Genomic DNA, 17180 nt, shown 5'->3' on the forward strand with positions numbered 1-17180 from the left:
GGGAAAAGGGTCTGGGAATGTGTGTCATTGCTATTCTTAGTGTAAAAACGTACCTAATGGACATGCTGAATGATTCCACTCTGACTGAGTCGACGATTTGCTTTGGAGTTTAATATCACTGCGGAAAAGAACAAGCTGATAATTTTATTACCAAAAAAAGGTGGAATGAGCAACAAAGATCATTTATTAATGTTGCACAGAGACAGAAAATGCAAGAAAAATTTGACTGGTTAATAGCAGATGAAGTTAAAACCCCAGGTTAAGGATGGGAAACTAATCTGAGTCATGGGATGATGTTAAGAGGACTGTTGCGTTACGAAGAGGGAGCAAAGGCTGAATGTTCTTTTGATTTACAAATGAGGAGGTGCAGAGGTGACACAAAAAGACCTCTGTTTGATTTTGAAAGCCAGAGGGCGCAGGCCGAGAAGAGAAAAACACGAGGATTGCACCACATCAGGTGTCGATGCAGGCTATCCAGGGCAACACGTCTCCCTGAGAAAGGAACAGTTGCTCCCTAAGGCCCTGATCCAACACATGTTTGCTTCCTGGCATAACACCTGCACACTGAGATTTAAACACTTAAATAAATGTCTGTAGATTTATAATCACGTCTGTCTGAGGAGGTATTGAGTTGCAGGCTCGCACTGTGCCACAAGGTAATAACGACATTATGCTCTCCATCGCTGGAAAACGCAGGTGAGATCCTGTGTACGTGAATGCATCCATTCACATGATTATCCAGCAGTCTGGATTTCATACTGTAAGTGAGAAAGATAACAGCCGAGAGCACCGCGCAACAACGGTGTGTGTGTGTGTGTTAGTGGAAAATACTTTTATGCTATTTTGTATGATCTGTTGCCGCAGTGTTTATACAGATTGTTTTGTCTGTTTCCGTGCAAACAGTCTCGCTATCTCTGAAGACAGCCCCCCCACCGCCCCAATTATTTAACACAAACTACAGCAGCCATAATGCACCGAGGCCAACCTGGCTTTCTGTGGCGTGTCTGTGTTTGTGTGTCTGTTTCTGCCTCTGGAGAGGCTACGTGCCTCTTTAGAACCTAATTTAGCATGCTTCATTCTTTGTTTCCATGCCAACCCCACTAGGTCAACCAATAAAAGGCTGTGGTATTGGAAGGCGGGGTTTCAAACATGAGTGCGTTAATGAGCACATGAACAGTACATAAGACCAGTTATTAGATGCTATAAGGTTTAAAATTGAATTACACTAAGTTATTTAGGGGAATATAATATTTTCTTATATATCTTATATAATTATATAATCTTATATAATTATTTTTTTTTAGCACCAAAAAAAATTTATGGCACAATTCCTGAACTTTAAGTGACATTCTGGAGGCATTAGCAGTATATCTGCAACAGCTGTGTTGTGTTCCAATATTATCTTCTCATATTTGTCCCTTTATGTATTTATTTACAGGTGCTAATTGCAATACACACGTTTCATTTGTTTGCCTTTTCTAAATCTCCTTTGTATTTGAAAACCATTCACTTTTTTGGTTTCTTATCAGTTTGGTTCACATGCTCATTACTGTGTAAGCTGCATGTACTGTACCGACATCACATTAAGAAATAATATTCCTTTAACAATACGACTCATGATCAGAATTATTTATTTATCACACACGTTGAGTATAAAAATCTGTAGCATAGAGTTACTGTTTATAAACAAAATATAAAATATGAAGTGTATTCAAAAATATATATATATATATATGTATATATAAATGCAGTAATTCTAGGGGTTTCAAGGCTTATGTTTCACACAACAGCACAAGGTTGAGATGTTTACCTGGCAAACGCCTCTCGTCACAGAGAGGCATCAACCAAAAAAGCAACAACTTCACCTGCAACACTGTCAGCTCTGCAGCCTGATCTGCACTCTACAGTGAGCCCTGCAGTCTGTAACCCGACAGCTCGTCACCTGGTGTGACAGTGATCTTTGATTATCAAACACAGCCAGAGAATACGTCAAATATTAAACACATTAAAAAAATCATTTGCTTTCTAGATGACCTCCGTCATTTGTTTTAGCACGATAAACTAGGCTTTACAAGTAAACAGATTAGATTAAACATGTAGATTATTAAAGCTTTCAATAATTACTCATATATACTAAGTGAGTTTGGCCAGAGCGGAGGATTACGTCATTCCAGTCTGAGGGCTCGCTGAGGACCTCTGCTGGTGAAAATGCAGACATGAAAGGTGTGAGGAACGTGGGTGATGCAGCACATACAGCATCACCGCTGCACGACATGGCTTCATTCACGTCAGGCCTGCAGCCACAGCTACAGACGGAGAAATCTAACTGCACTGTGGTCATTTTCTGCCTCTAGGAGTCAAATATTTGCCTAAAATTGCTAATAACTTAAATCAATAAAGTCACAAAGTGCCTACAATAATCCTTCACAAATTTAATTTGCATGTGTGAAGAAAAATGGTTCGTTCGTTTAAATGGAAGTGACGCACACGTAAGCATAAGTGACCTTACGCTGGCAGCAGCATTCAAAGTGACTGACTTTAAAATGCAGTATGCTAATAATTGAATATTAGTGACGATATCGAAATAATACATCAGAGTCGACATTCAGAGGAAAAAAATTTCAGTCTGACTAAAGGCGGAGTGCAACCAGACTGCAGGAAGAAAGCAAGAGGTGGCCACAGTTTACAGGAAGCTGTTGGACAGCCATACATCTGTAGTGAAGCAGCATTAGGGTGTACCGCAGTTTAGAAGGATAAAGAAAAACTGGAAAATGCAACAGCTACAGTTTTAAGTGCTGAAAGAAGTAAACAGCCTGATTATGAAACTTTCATGCCACTTCTTTTGATCTACTTATACAAGATTACATTACAAAGTCTGTATTTGAGCAGAAGTTATGCTCAAGCTCATTTGTAGACAACTTCAAGTGTAAACTGAAGCTTACATTTTTTAGGTAACCTAGCAAACAATAATTGTAGCTCTGTTACACCATGAAGTGCATGTGTCCTTCAGCACCGGTTACAATAACATCCATCCAGATACGCATGGCTTCAGGGGACGGAGCCACCATGTAGTACACCCGATCGTGGGTCTTCACACTGAAGGTCAGCGAGGGGTTGGGGCTCTTGTGTGTGGAAGTGAATGTCATTTTTGAGAAAAAAGTCAAATAATATAGAGTAAAGGAGAGGGGGAGGAGAAAAAAAGGACAAACAGGTGTCAATACTATACAATGCCACGTGGTAAAATGCCACGGATACACAAACACACGCACGTAAACGGACTCACTTTGTGCGCATTCTTTAAATGGTCATAGTACACCTCCTCTATGGCTTGGAAGTAAATGACGCCTTTCATCTTGGTCTCGTGTTTGTCTGCAGCCGGGAGTATAAACAGAACTGCTGTGTCAAAGTATCCAAGCGTAGCTCAAAGTTACAGCCATTGCTGCAGCAACTTTGTCGCACCAAAAAAGCTGCACATCAAAGTAGAGAACTAAAAGAAAGATACTCACCTGCATAGTAAGTGAGTGTCCTGCGATTGTGGTCAAAGACAAACCAGCGCTTCTTCCACGTCTTGATCTTTCCTCCCATTTTGACGAGGAACCCGCGACAAGTTTTATCAGTGATGGCCAGATGGAAGCAGGCGTCTGGGTTGTGTCCGGCTGCTTCAATGTGGCCGTGAAGATCAAGGTCGTCTTTTCTTACTGGGTGGTATCTTGTCAACAGCCGGGACTGCGATAAAATTAGATGAAAGTAGACATTTTACTCGTCTTTATCTGAAATGTAGTTACACGAAGCTAATGTGAACTCAAGATTGGATTTCAACATCTTCTCGTGAGTTTTTGTGAATACCTGTGATCTCTGCTTCTCTCTGAGCTTCACCTCTCTCTCCACAAGCTTCTGTCTCCTGCTTGTTTCCTCCTGCAGCCGTTTCTCCAGTTCCTCTCTTCTTCTCCTCTCCTCCTCCAGAGCCTGCCTGCGTATGTCCATCTCCCGCTCCTGCACATGTAAGTAAATTACATTTATAATCAAATGCACACATCCGACATGCAAGGTTACAATTTAGGTTAGATTTGGCTCAGTACTCGATGCTCGAGGAGTCTCAGCTTCTCAGCCTGGGCCTCGCGGAGCAAACGCTCCATCTCTTCAATCTTTGCCATATTGGAGGTACTGGCACTGATAATAAATGGAAAATACAAGCTGTCAGTAACAAATAGAACTATCAAAGAAAGAAGAAACTTCCTTTGATGTGTAGCTCATCGTGTTTCCTGTCTCTAACCTTGAGATGTTGTCTGGGGAGCAGGCAGAGAAGCTGGTTTCCAGGCTGTCAGAGCTGTCCACGCTGATGGTGTCTGACGTCTGGCTGTTGTCCGGGTAAGAGAAAGAGTCCAGGAAGACGTTGGGTTCAGAGACCAACCTGTTGCAAAAATCACTCTGTCTTTGCCTGTCTTCATTTACATGCGCGTGGCTGTTGCCTGCTGACAGAAGAAAATATTAAAATAACAAACTGAAAATACCACCAGGACACATGTTTGTTAACAGACAAAATCACATCCAAAGAGCTGCAATGCATTAACTACATGGCCAAACAGTATTAGCTCTTATAAAAACAGAGTAAACAGAGTAAAAATAGGCAATTGCACAGGTTACCTGGTGGTAAACTAACAAATGTGGTCTGACTCAGACTGCCTGTAATCATTCTCAGACAGTTTGGCAAAGGCTTGCAAATAATTGCTGTCTAATTTGTAAATACAGACAGATTGCCAGCACGTTGCAATCAATCTAAGTCAGTCTGTGCTGATGAGTGCAGCTCGTCTGTGACGTATCGTTGCAGTATTGCACTTGGCTCAACTCGTTGTATTCTGGTTATATTCCTATATAAAACCAAGGTTGCTGAGCACCTGAGTCATTTTATAGTTAACCTGTCTTCCTTCAGCATCCCCATCACTACTTGTAGATGAGTTTATGAATTTCTTTTTCAAATCTATGAGGTTCTGGCAGAATGTAGGTAGTAAGTGTAACATATTTACAATTTTTGTTGTGCCATAATTGCCAACTTATTGCAAACTGAGAGCAGACAGACTGCATCTTATGGTTATTTTATTACTGTCTTGATGCAAAAAATTGCAAAAATGCTGTAATTTCGGTTGTTTCATTAAAAATATTTGCATTTGTATCTTGATTTGAAACAAGCAAAGCTAAAAATCCCACTTTTCTTTCTTGTATAATGTAGCGTTTCTGTTCTGATGTGTTTTTTTAACATCAGTTTTAGACTAAATGTATCTTGCTTTGTGCAGTGACACAGATTTTCAAAGGACCACAGCATTTCCTGACCTGACAGTCATACAGCCCCAGGAGCAGAGCCGATCTACTACTACAACTACTACCAAGAGGTTGATACAGACGAGACGGGACAGTGTGACTCACTCTTGGGCAAGCGGCGAAGGTTCACCTCCCGGGGGGAGAAGCAGAAGCCTTGTGGGATGACGCTGCCACAGCTTGAGCTTTGGGACAAAGGAAGGTGAGGCTGAGAGGGGAAACAAGAGCACACGTGCTGTTTAGGACTGCATTCTTCAACATTTACAGAAATGCAAACTTCTCTCATTTATACTTCATGAGCTGGATGGATGTTGCAACCCAGACTGAAACTGAGAATTCCTGTTTGGGTGGATCATTCTCAAGGGATAAACAAATAACTAGGGCAAAGCATCTGCAGGCCAGAATCTCCATGAGCACAATCATTTTGAAAGTACCACTGCAAATGTTTTAAAAAGTCGACACGCTAAGTGCTCTTTAACATAGCAGACTGAGGGAGCAAGCATTAACTTCCAGTTTGAGCCAACCTTTTCCGTCTGCTCAGATTTTCTGAAAAAACCTAAAGACCTTTGGAGGAAGCGTGCGTCCGAGGGATCTGCCATAAGTGGTGAGCAGCTGCTGGCTCCTTTTATGAGGTAGACTGTCATTTGGATGTGATGAATTTTCCTTGCTGCTTCTTCGTCTTTCCTTCAGAGTGTGCAAGTGCTGCACAGAAATCAGAGCAATGAAAAGGAGAAATAGGATTTTTAATATTAAAAACCTAAAGCTGCACTATTTGTGCCACTGACTCCTACCTCTTTGATGGCTACAGGATTGTTAGTGAAGGTCTGCCCCTCAGACAGCTCTGCATACTTTCCTTCCAAAGACACCAATTTCTCTCTCTCCTGCAGACACGAGGCACTCTTTAAGTAAATAAAACCGAAGGCTGTGTTTACAATTGTAACATTCAGAGAATTTTCAAACCTTCTGAAGCATGACGAGCAAATTGTTCTTCTCTCTCTGGAAATTTTCCCGTTCCTGCTGAGCCTGTAAAGTAATCTGAGATGACTGTTTCTTGAGCGTCATGAGTCTTTCCTGTGAGAAATAAGGAGCGCAGCATTAGTACACATTACATATGTCAGCATTCACAAAGCGCGAGGCAGAAGAACGCGGTAAAAATAAAAAGCAATGCAGTTATTGAGAAAGTAAGGCAGAAAATTCTAATACAGGCAGTTCAGTTTCTGGGATATACTACACCCTCTTTATAAGCAAATATCTTTACCCAGTTCCTGTGCCCTTTCTGGGTTTTGATACTCAATAAAAAAAAGTGTTCAGTTGGCCTTCAGCATTGCATGCTTACCATTGATGGTTTCCTGCAATTAGTTCATGCTTTGTGCTGCAAATCTCATAATTTTGAAGCTTTATTTTCATGCAAAACCTGCAGTAAGATTAATGACAACAGACCACAGTGTAGTAAATTCAACAAAAATACAGAAAAAAGGCGAATTTACAATCATCACTAAAAAACATGTTTGCTTTTTACCTTCCATTGTGTAAAAATGCACTTTTTAAAGTCACTATTCATTATGTGTATATAATATGTGTAACAGTCCCTCTAGAAAAATAATATAAAATTTATTTTTTTAAAGAAGCTATTTGATAGTGTCCATATTCCTGTGTAGGCCAGACTTAGAAATTGCACACCCTAAAGATCTGAGTTAAGTTTAACATCTTGTTAGGATTAATTCTGCCACAGTGCTCCAAAAGGCCCCCAGTTATTAAAGTTACTGAAGAAAAATACAGGTTAGGGTGTTACGATGTCGGGTGAGTTATACATGCACCACATGCAGCATGCACACTTCTATAACTCCACATGTTGTACCTTGCGGGTGACAGTAAGGCGCTGACAGTCTGCGATCTCTCGCAGCAGCTCTTGGCTCTGATTCTCTTTTTCCTCGTCCTGCTTAATTTCTCTCTCCAGCTTCTGAAACTCCAAGTCCTCCAAACTTTTTGACTGCACCTCAGTCTCCTGAGGAGCAACCAGGAAACATAAAAATTCAAACCATGTGAAAGAGTAAAAGCTTTGGGTAAACTGCCTTAGCAGAAATCTATGACTATACAAAGTATAGATTTTTTTTTAGCTCAGTTTACTGAAATCCTAATTAGTGGAAAAACTAGAAAAATACTTCTCAAATTTTGTAACAAACCTAAGCCTAGGAAATAATTCACTGCATTTCTTGTCATTTTTACCTGTGACTTCTCAGTGTGGTTCATTTTCTCAACATTGTGAATTTTTCCCTTGAGCTGCTCCAGAAGCTCCTTATCCCTCTGCAGCTGGGCCATCTCCGACTCCTGTTCTCCTTCCAGCAGAGCACACTCCACCTCCATCTGCAGGAAGTAGCAACGCAAGGGTGCGTTTGGACTCATTTTTGGACTAGTGCACTGAATAGGACATTCACAGGATTTCAGCATGATGCTCGCTTCATCAGTTTTTAATCTGTGGAGCCTGAGTTAACTCATCACAGTGACATCATCTATTATGTCACACTTCATCCTGCAATTGCTGTTTACTTTATGAATAATTTAATACATAAATAATTTGTTATTTCTAATCAGCAATGATTACTCTTCCATTGATACTTTCCAATGAGCTTTTCTTAATAACACCTAGTTTTAAATGTAGAAAACCCCACTGCAGGGTATTTTCCATCTCTATCTTTGACCCTGACCATCAAGCAGTTATAAAGTTACCCGTTTTTAATTCTCACTGAGTCTCACAAATACCTAACACACTTTTATTTAAGATTCATTTACCTGCTTGTATAGAATTAAAACATGTGTCCTTCCAACTAAAAGTACCCTGCAGTCAACCTCCATGGATATATCCCGCATTGTCATGCTGCTCCATCAACACTCCAGCAATTAAATAGAGTAAAGAGTATTATATGTGCACATGTGTTCGTCTGAAAGGTTTTTGTGCTGCACTGTGCCGTCTACCTCTCGAAGAGACTCCTCCATCTGGTTGTCCAGGTCTTTGATCTTCTGCTCCAGCTCTTCTATGTTATTCAAAACTTGGATTCTTTCTTCCTCTATGTGCGTTACTTCCTGTTTCAGCTGCACGCTCTCCAAAGCCTGTAACGACATCAGGAACGCAGATAAATGCTCGGCTCTCCAGGAGGCTGCGCATTGTGTAAGTACAAATATACAAACAAAGGTCCCCGCGTTTACAGGATGCAAAATCAAATGGAAAAAGAGACTTTATGCAATTACACAAAAAACAACAGCTCTCTTTTTGCTGTGTAAATTATGCTGATATACTTTGCCTCCGTGCAGAATCAGGTTTTATTGAATTAGACGACAGCAGCTGCTGTTTTAACTCATCCAAGCTGGATCAGTGACAGCAGGGATTCTTTTCCGCTGGCCGTAATGGAAATCTCTATCAGTGCACTTCACCACCACTCAAACCACCACTGCAAACACTCATTCACAGTCATATGTAGGTGTATTTGAGACATCCTGTAATATCAGGTATTCTTCCCTTAAGGAGCCATGTTGATTTTTCTCTCTGGACAGATGCTCATGTGTACAACAGCTCTAGGATTTATAGTTTTCCAGATGGGTTGTGAGTGCTCTCTTTTCACTGCACACAAAGCTCTGAGGAATGCAGGAGATGGCAGAGAGGGTATTTGGAGTCTGTAAACCTCTGTCACGACTGACACATAGCAGAAAATAATAGCATCAACTTGGAAACCTAATTTTATAACCGTGTGTTTACATGACAGCTGGATCTGCTACATTACCTGGGTTAATTATAATTACATTTTTTTGGAACATCTTCCATCCATTTATCCTCAGCAGAAAGTTCAAAACATCTGGAAAAACGCATGGCTCTGCCACACATATACACTAGCATTCTTCCAATCACACAACTGCACAGAGCTGCGCGCGCACACTCACACACACACATATGCGCATGCTAATGCTCTGTGGGATAAAGTCATTTCCTGTCTCTCCCCCCCAACAATCTGAATGACTGAAACAAAACTAGGACTTCTTCATTAAAACCAGACACAACCCTAGGTTGTTGCTGCTTGAGAGTGGAAAAGAAACTGGCCTAGAAGAAGTGGTCTGGCTGGGAAAAGATATATGTGATATATTTGATTTCTTGTATATTTGTACCTTAAACATGTTCATCTGGTTATTAGTTTGCAACACATCTATAAAATAGTAGTGAGAAAACATCAAAGCTGTGAGAGGATTGTGCGTAACTGTGATTTCTCTGTTTATGTCTGAACAACCCACATAAACATAAACTGAAACTATCAGCACACACTTACAGTAGTTATAATAGAATGCCTAATAGTTGTTATAATTATTCTTCCTTAAAGTTTGGGGGACTGCACACATAATTTTTTAAAGCTCTGACACAATTTTGTCATGCAGTACTGTGCATGTTGGTCTTGATTCACTTACATATTTCTATATACGTTGCTAGTAAAATGGGAAATAGGTGCAGAAATGTCTGCAAACATACGGCATATAGAAATATAGTACAGATATAAGGCAAAAACAGAGGAACAGTTCTCCACGCTTCTTGAAGGACATTCAAAACTAAGAGTTCAGTGTTCGAAGTTGAGAAACCCTGGAGAACTATTCAAAACAGCTCGAGACAACTATAAATATTACAAGCGAGTCTGGCTCTGTGGAAGCAAAACATAAAGAAATGGGTGGCAGCTCAAAACTTTGACTCACCCCTCATTTCTTTATGTACTCTTTCAACAGAGTTCAAATACAAATATTTGGTATCTCTAGAAAACTTTAAAACAAGGTTTTAACTGAAGTTTGGAGGAAATGTGGGATGGGAAAACTTGGATTGAAAAAACCCCCCACTCTGATATATAAACGGACAAAGATAAACAAGCAATCAGGAGTCAGATTAACTGCATTCCACAGAAGTGTGTGTTCCATTAATCTTCACCACAACGCTCTTCAGTCACTGTGAAAGTCATCCAGGAAGTAACCAGGGTAAAGATAAATAGCTTCAGGGTCCTTGTCCAAATTTATCACTCATTATTACATCAACAACCTGCAAGAACTTGTTAGTTTATTCTGTTAGTATAAAGTAATACAATTTTTCTCTTTTCACCAAGTGACAAATTTTTAAAGCAAGTGATCAATTTTCATAACAGGTAAATATAGTGTGCTCTAAAATTAAGCCGAAGGGAGAGGAGGGAGGGAGAGCTCTCTCACCTTTCATTGTGTGGCTACAGTTACTGAGAAGATGAGCTTTTAAGTTCAAATGTACCAGGGGCATGAAGGAGTCTTCCAACTGGTTAAAAAGGCCTTTTGCCAACCAACAGTGCTACTTTAGGTTCTGAAGCTATTTCTAATAAACCTTCAGTAAGCTATAGGCTTAGCAACAAAGTTAGCAAAAAAGTAGCATTAGCATGTAACAGATGAACATGTAGTTCAATATAAATATTCACATATTTAGGAGATGAGATGCCAAAAAAGATGCATTTTTAAACTTTTAAAAATTCATCAAGAGACCAGAAAAATACCCTAAATTTAGCTATGTTTGATAGATAACTGTTTGCTAACTTGTTAGCTAAAAGCCTTAACTCCGTAGGCTAGTTGTGGAGTAACACCAGGAAGCACACTTAAAAGTAATGGAGATTCAAAGAAAAAAACTTACCAAATTTACCAAATTACAGCAGTAAATTTGCAGGAAACGTTTCTCTGACATTCAAGTCCTAGATTTATGAGAAAAATAAATTACCTTACTGCCAAGGTGGGAAATTAATTTTCCCAAACTGGGATTGCTGTGGGGGGCTACATCAATAAACTTATAAAGAAATCAAATTAATACTGAGTAGAACTGAGTCCAGCTTATTGGTGCGGCAGCCACAAGAGTCTCAGTTTCTCATGAGAGCCGATGGGAAAATTGAAGTTCCCAGCCCTGCTTCACAACCCCATTAATATTTACCACTGGGAAACAGTGAATTCTGCTTACACTTAGTGTGTAAGTGTAGCAGAAGTAGACAAAAGCTATAACTACACCTGAATCAATATAGTTTTTCAGAATATTCATGCAGCGTCTCATTAAAGTGTGGATATGATGCTGACTGCAAAGTACAGTTTGGATGCTCATCCACTGTAGGCAATGTGACGTTAACTTTATATCATTGTGGGGTAACACCCACTTTGTACAACCAAAAAGCAAAGGAAGTCTTTTTTTATTTATGTAAATTTCTCCTTAGAAAATTCCAGTAGTTTTTCTCTCAGACTCTTCCGACCTCCTGACTACTAGAAGGACAAAACTGTACCACTGAACTCCATCATATATGTCACAAACTACAAGATACTTCAAGAATAATAATGAAAACTGCACAACAAGATGTAGATTTATTCTTTTTGAATACTTCAGTTGATACCATCATTTTCTAACAAACTGATTATATTATTTCATTTTCCTAAACTTGTGCTTATAAAGGAGAACGGGTTCTTTGGACTTACTTTGGCTCTGTGATGCATAGAAGGCGAGGGTGCACTGCTGTTGAGACTGATAGCAGGTGAGTGGGATCTGGCCTCTCTATAGCCGCTCTGCTGACGCTGGCTGTCCTGCTGCTCCTCAGAGAGTTGGAAGTCTCTGGCTTTGGCTCCAAAGCAGCTCTCTTGAGCTGTGCTGCTCGGAGAGTCGGAGAACACTGAGTCATCGTCCGACACCTGCAGCTTCTCCAGCTCCTTATTGATCTTCTGCAGGTCAGAGACAGCTGATCCCGCTGGCTCTCTCGCTACCTGTCCCAACTCAGTGCACAGGTTTAAGATGGTCTCTAGACGCTGGCATTCCTGCAGATAATTGATTGATGCTTGGTTAAAATTATTCTAGGAAAATATTGAACTGATTACAGTTTCAGACAGGTGTATGAATAAATTGTTAAAGTGATATAAAAGTGCACAAATTTGGGTAAAAAGAACTCACTAATCTCTGCACTTTCTGCTCCCTGAGTCGCTCATCTCTCTGATGCTGGTGGTAGTCTTTGAGCTCCTCTTTGCCATTCAGAGAGGTGATGCTGCCCACCCGTTGTCCTGGACTCAAACCACTCTTCCCAAAGGACAACCTCCTCTCTCCGATGCCCAGATCTAACCCCGTCCCATCAATCTCTACTCCCATAGAGCTCAGAGAGGCCAGGCTAGCCCTCCTGGGCGTGCTGGGCATGCTGGCTGGTACTGTCACATCTGGAGGCTGCTCCAGAGAGGAGAGACTGCGCCGGTTTCCTGCAGAGACCACTCTGTGGGAACCTACTGAGTGGCGTAACGGCAGTGACAATGCAGGTGGATCTGCTGCATTGTGAAGCCGTGGCAGAGAACGGCTGTGCATACCCAGGCTGTTGAGGGAGCCCGTGGAGTACTTCCTCTGACGGGAGTCTCCTGAAGCTTTGCCCTGTGAGTAGAGCCTGCGGGTCATTCTGGGGCTGGATGGCATACTGGCTGCTCCGCTTTTGACCCTGGGAGAACGTGGTATGGACTCCCCATAAGGGGAGACCATAGAGCTTCCATTTGAGAGAAGCAAGCTGTCTTGGGATTGGTGGCGAGCCTGGGAGGGACGGAGCAAGCCATTAGAGCTTAGCTGGCGATCACCTTGGCGAGGTGACGGCGGCACGCTGTTGCTGGTCATGTAAGAGAAGTTTCTAGCGGCAGAAGGGGGACGCTCTGTGTTACTGAGGATCGACAGCGGCCTGGTGGGCTGGGTTCCTACAGATGTACTCAAGTACTTGCGGCTGCACTCTGCTGCCCTCAGACTAGCCTCCAGAGCGCTCTTCCTGCGCTGCAGCGTCTCCATGAGTTCCTGTAGCTCGGCTTTCGAGCGGGAGCCCCTCAGCATCGTGCCAGCCACTGAGCCGCCACTGCTGTGCTCAATCTTCACACAGTCTGCAAAAAAGTGAAAATTGAGAGACCATGAAAGCCAGTCTATTTTTGGCCTACATAAAGCAGTCAAGTTAGTTTAAGTACTTCAATACAATAAACAGCAGCTCAGCTTAAAAGAAGGGCTATCGCATATGTGCTGAGTAAGTGGGGGGTAGAGAAACCAGCAAAGAATGTACTCTCATACAGTTCTGAGCCCAATACAAACACTGGCTCAATCAGTGGTTAAGTTTCTTCTAAAAATGGAAGAATGCTGGTGGACCAAGACCAGCCAGAATACATCATAGTCTCGGCAGCAAGAGGACACCCAAAATATCTGTGCCAGGGGGGTGGTTCTTGAGTCATGGGTGACCGGATGTTGAATATGCAAAATATTAGGGAGTTTGTTTGAGATGAAAGAATGTTCACAACTCCTGCAAAATGAAATAAATAGTGTGAGCTCTCCCTGCATGAATAGCTGCAGTATGACTGCGCTCTTTAGACTCAAATAAAATTCTCAGCATTTTTTCCAGCAGATCAGTGTCTAAATTATAGTCCAGACGTCTGCTCCACAATGCACATTTACTCAGATATCATTTTAAGTGAAACCCAGAAGCTTTGAGGATGGACTGGAAAGACACGGAGCTGCTCCAGGAAAGCTAACCAAATACTCATAGTCCACTTTATTGTGATTCAGCCGACTCTGTTATCTCCGTAAAGGTGGAAACATATTCCATTCAAATGGCATGTAATAAATATTAAATGTAATTGTATGATGTCATTTCCTGTTAGTGTCGCTTCTGAATAATGTAATTGTAGTAATCAGTAATATGATACAGTTGTTGTTTTACCTGAGCTGTAGCCCAGTGTGGCGACAGCACTCCTTTGGGGAAGCATGCTCTTCATCACATTGATTTAGCTTTGCCCTGTGCATGAAAGGAGAGGCAATCAATATACATCAATGAAAAACCTAAAAACAAAAAAAACAAAACAGGAATTTACTATAAACCAGATTCTTCCTTGTGTTAGATACTTTACATATTTTCTATGGCTTTTACTGCTGTTTATTTATCTAAATTGTTTTTTGAGTAAGTTTCCAGTTTTGGAGATGTTGGCTATAGAAATGTCTTTTGGTGTTCACATAAGAAATCAAGACCCAGCTACTCAAAAAGCTCAAGAAACTTTACTGTAAACAATATCATGTTACAATATCATGTAAACAATATCATGTAAACAATATCATGATAGTAACAGATTGTTACTATCAGGCTTAAATGAGAGCGAGGTGTCCATCATCCATCGGTCAGTCCTCCTAGAAAATTGGTCAAACTTTAATGATGATTTATTTGTCCTGATATGAGGGGTTGGGTAACCAATGACAACAAAACTTACCACTTTCTTTATGGACTTCTTAAATTACTTAACCTGTGACTTTCCACTGAGCATGAACCGGATGAGCTACTAAATCATGGAGACTTTCTTTTTCTTTTTTCTTTCTGCCACCCACATCTATCCATTAAAAGGAAAGCTTGGCTGAATGGCTAATGTGCAACACGACACCTTATCACTCTCAACGCGCTTTCTTCTGCTGAGTAATATGGACGGTGGCTGTATTTTGGTAAAAGAGAAAATAGTTCCTGCTTGCAAAATGTGTGTGAATTTTTTATTTATTTAATTTTTTTCCCCCTCGGCCTGATGGCAACTGATAACTCCAAAATTAACCAACTAACGCAATAACTGAGCTCCACAGGTTGAAATTATTTACATTTTTTAAGGTTGGAGGGACTGTATCTTTAATATTTCATGTAAAAAATACAAATTCCACAGAATAAGTCACCACTCTGTTAACTTATCCTTCAAAATGCCACAAAATAAGGACGTATAAAAACTTTCCTAAAGACTTGAGTATTAAAACAGGTCTAGAGGAAAGTTTTTATGTCTGGCCCTCTGTCACCAATAAAAACCAAATCTGAAAAGCAGTGCCCTGCGTCTTAATCAGTGTTTCAGCCACAGACTCATGACCAGTCATTCACACACAGTTTGAAGTCCAGACTCACTTCATGCTGAATGCACAAAATCAAAAAAAAAAAAAAAGAAGATAGTAAAAAATTGGATGGATTATAGGTTTTGGCATGTCTTTAAAAAAAACATTTAATTGGCTAATTAATGAGTAGATTGGATTATTATATAAACATAATAACACAGCCCTCAATCTCATGCTTTTCCAGTGGGGTGGAGTGGGGGATAAAGATTTGCGCTCTCCTCTGAGGAAAAGAAAAGGCAAAAAGGAAAAGGAAGGAAAAGGAAGGCAAAAATAAAATATGTTAAATAAAAGAAAGAAATCCATCTTCAAATCCCCTCGCTCCAGGTCATAACTCACAAAGATCACAGAAAAGTAAGGATGTTATTGGTTCTGGTGATACTATCGAGGGATTTTAAAGAGTCAGACGTTTCCTGTATCCACACGCACAGACACAGAGTGAGACAGAGATGGCTGATCCAAGATTTTCTGCTCCTGCTGTCTGGAGGAAGAGGGAGAGTGAGCCTACAGGAAACAGGGTATCCTTTTACACAGTGACACAATCAATCAGTATGAGTTCATTCTCCAGACCTCCTAAAAGAAAAACTGTCTCGTGTCAAGAGCATGAGTTTTTACTGCATTACTCGGGCTGCAGGCCAGCAGGGAGGTGCAGATCATAAACACACAAGGAGATGTAAACAGTTTGAGGAATGACCACTGATAAGCTGGCTTTCATCTAATGTGTGGCAACAAGGAAAGGAATACTTTCACACTGCTTTTTAAGGCCCTAACGTGCTGAAATTGCCGTCGCCTTATGCCTCAGTCATTTTTATTCCCATGCAAGGGAAAAAAGTGAAGGGAAATCCCATGCAGTTAACAATTAGTTTAATTTTCATCTAATTAGAGGGTCTACAAAGAGCCAGAATATAACGTAGAATATGTGTTTTAACATATAGGAAATCTTCAAAATTTTCTGACCAGCAAACCAAAGCATTAACTTTGAGGTTAAGGTAATATAAAAAGAAGATTTGATTGTATTTTTTATTTTTTGCTATGATAAAAAAATAAATCATTAAAATGTCCTGATTTCACAGCGCACTGTACCTACAGGGATTGTGGTGAGTAGTCTGGAAACTTGCTGATAACCACTGCTGTTTTTGTCATCTACTTTCTTTGAATAGCTGCAGCATTTTCTGGCAACGTTAAGTTAATAAAGATAAACTTTTTTTTAGCCTACAAGAGTTATTTTTCTTTACACGTTTATTTATTCCAAGCATGTAAAAGCACAGACGCAGACAGATGTACAACAAACAGAAACGACGCGCAACCTTAAGTCTGACACAGCCGCCTGACTTTCCAGGAGCATCAGTCTTTGTACCGACCAGCCAGTTTGGCATCTGCTGAAGCGAAATTTGAAGGAAAAGAAAAGAAAAGCGACTGACCTTTGCTTTCTGTCCCCCTTACATACTTATAGGATCTTTTAGTGATGAAGCTGAAGTCCACTCAATCCCTCTCTCTCTCTAAAACAGCACACTAAAGTCTTTCCATGACAAAGGACCAGGCTGGAGACCCTCTCCCCTCCCACCCTCAACTCTCCGCTGAGATCCTCCTCCACAGGAGAGAGGGAGGGGGGGGGGGGGGGGGGGGTGTTTACTTTGGAGCATCAGACGCGGTTGCTGCCCCTCTCTGGTTAGATAGAGAATTGCTGATGAGCAAGGAGGGATGACAGAAGTGACTCTTGCTGTTTCTGACCTCTGACCTCACACTGATGATTAATATCATATGTTTTCATTATTCAATCATGGACTCTGAGTGAATTACTGCAAGGCTGCGTTTGTCACGTGATGGTGCTGATTCTCCACTTTCAAAGTAAAACTAATTAAATGTCCTGCCAGCGGTCTCTGGCCTTCTGCTTACAGAAAATTAGACATTAGGTTTTCAGACAGAGGAGGTTTTTCATAGTGTG

The 17180-nt window shown here is 40.8% G+C and overlaps 1 protein-coding gene across 2 annotated transcripts; it reads right to left on the reverse strand.

Annotated features, from left to right (window-relative positions):
• Positions 1-1648: 1648 nt before the first annotated feature.
• phldb2a (pleckstrin homology-like domain, family B, member 2a) lies at positions 1649-16771 on the reverse strand. Of its 2 annotated transcripts, none has more exons than XM_006799974.3 (17): positions 16657-16771; positions 14046-14120; positions 12272-13221; positions 11806-12138; positions 8287-8421; positions 7540-7677; positions 7172-7318; positions 6274-6384; positions 6105-6194; positions 5878-6015; positions 5422-5521; positions 4274-4469; positions 4080-4170; positions 3847-3993; positions 3507-3726; positions 3284-3369; positions 1649-3122 (listed from the first exon to the last, which is right to left on the reverse strand). In XM_006799974.3, exons 2-17 carry the CDS (start codon positions 14098-14100, stop codon positions 2982-2984), a joined length of 3078 nt encoding a protein of 1025 aa, XP_006800037.2. In that variant the 5' UTR covers positions 14101-14120; positions 16657-16771; the 3' UTR covers positions 1649-2981. The 2 variants fall into 2 exon arrangements, with proteins under 2 accessions (XP_006800037.2, XP_035767612.2); XM_035911719.2 differs by having other exon boundaries at positions 4274-4472.
• Positions 16772-17180: the final 409 nt, after the last annotated feature.

Source organism: Neolamprologus brichardi, chromosome 10 (assembly GCF_056152115.1).
Source record: "Neolamprologus brichardi isolate AB-2024 chromosome 10, ASM5615211v1, whole genome shotgun sequence".
NCBI classification, from domain to species: Eukaryota; Metazoa; Chordata; class Actinopteri; order Cichliformes; family Cichlidae; genus Neolamprologus; species Neolamprologus brichardi.

Bases quoted from the DNA above. Each gene is read 5' to 3' on its own strand.
- phldb2a (XM_035911719.2), bottom strand. From the start codon at position 14,100: ATGAAGAGCATGCTTCCCCAAAGGAGTGCTGTCGCCACACTGGGCTAC. The intron at 6,385-7,171 runs GTACAACATGTG...TATTTCTCACAG, and splicing joins GCCTTACTGTCACCCGCAAG to GAAAGACTCATGACGCTCAA. The intron at 3,994-4,079 runs GTACTGAGCCAA...TTACATGTGCAG, and splicing joins TGAGACTCCTCGAGCATCGA to GAGCGGGAGATGGACATACG.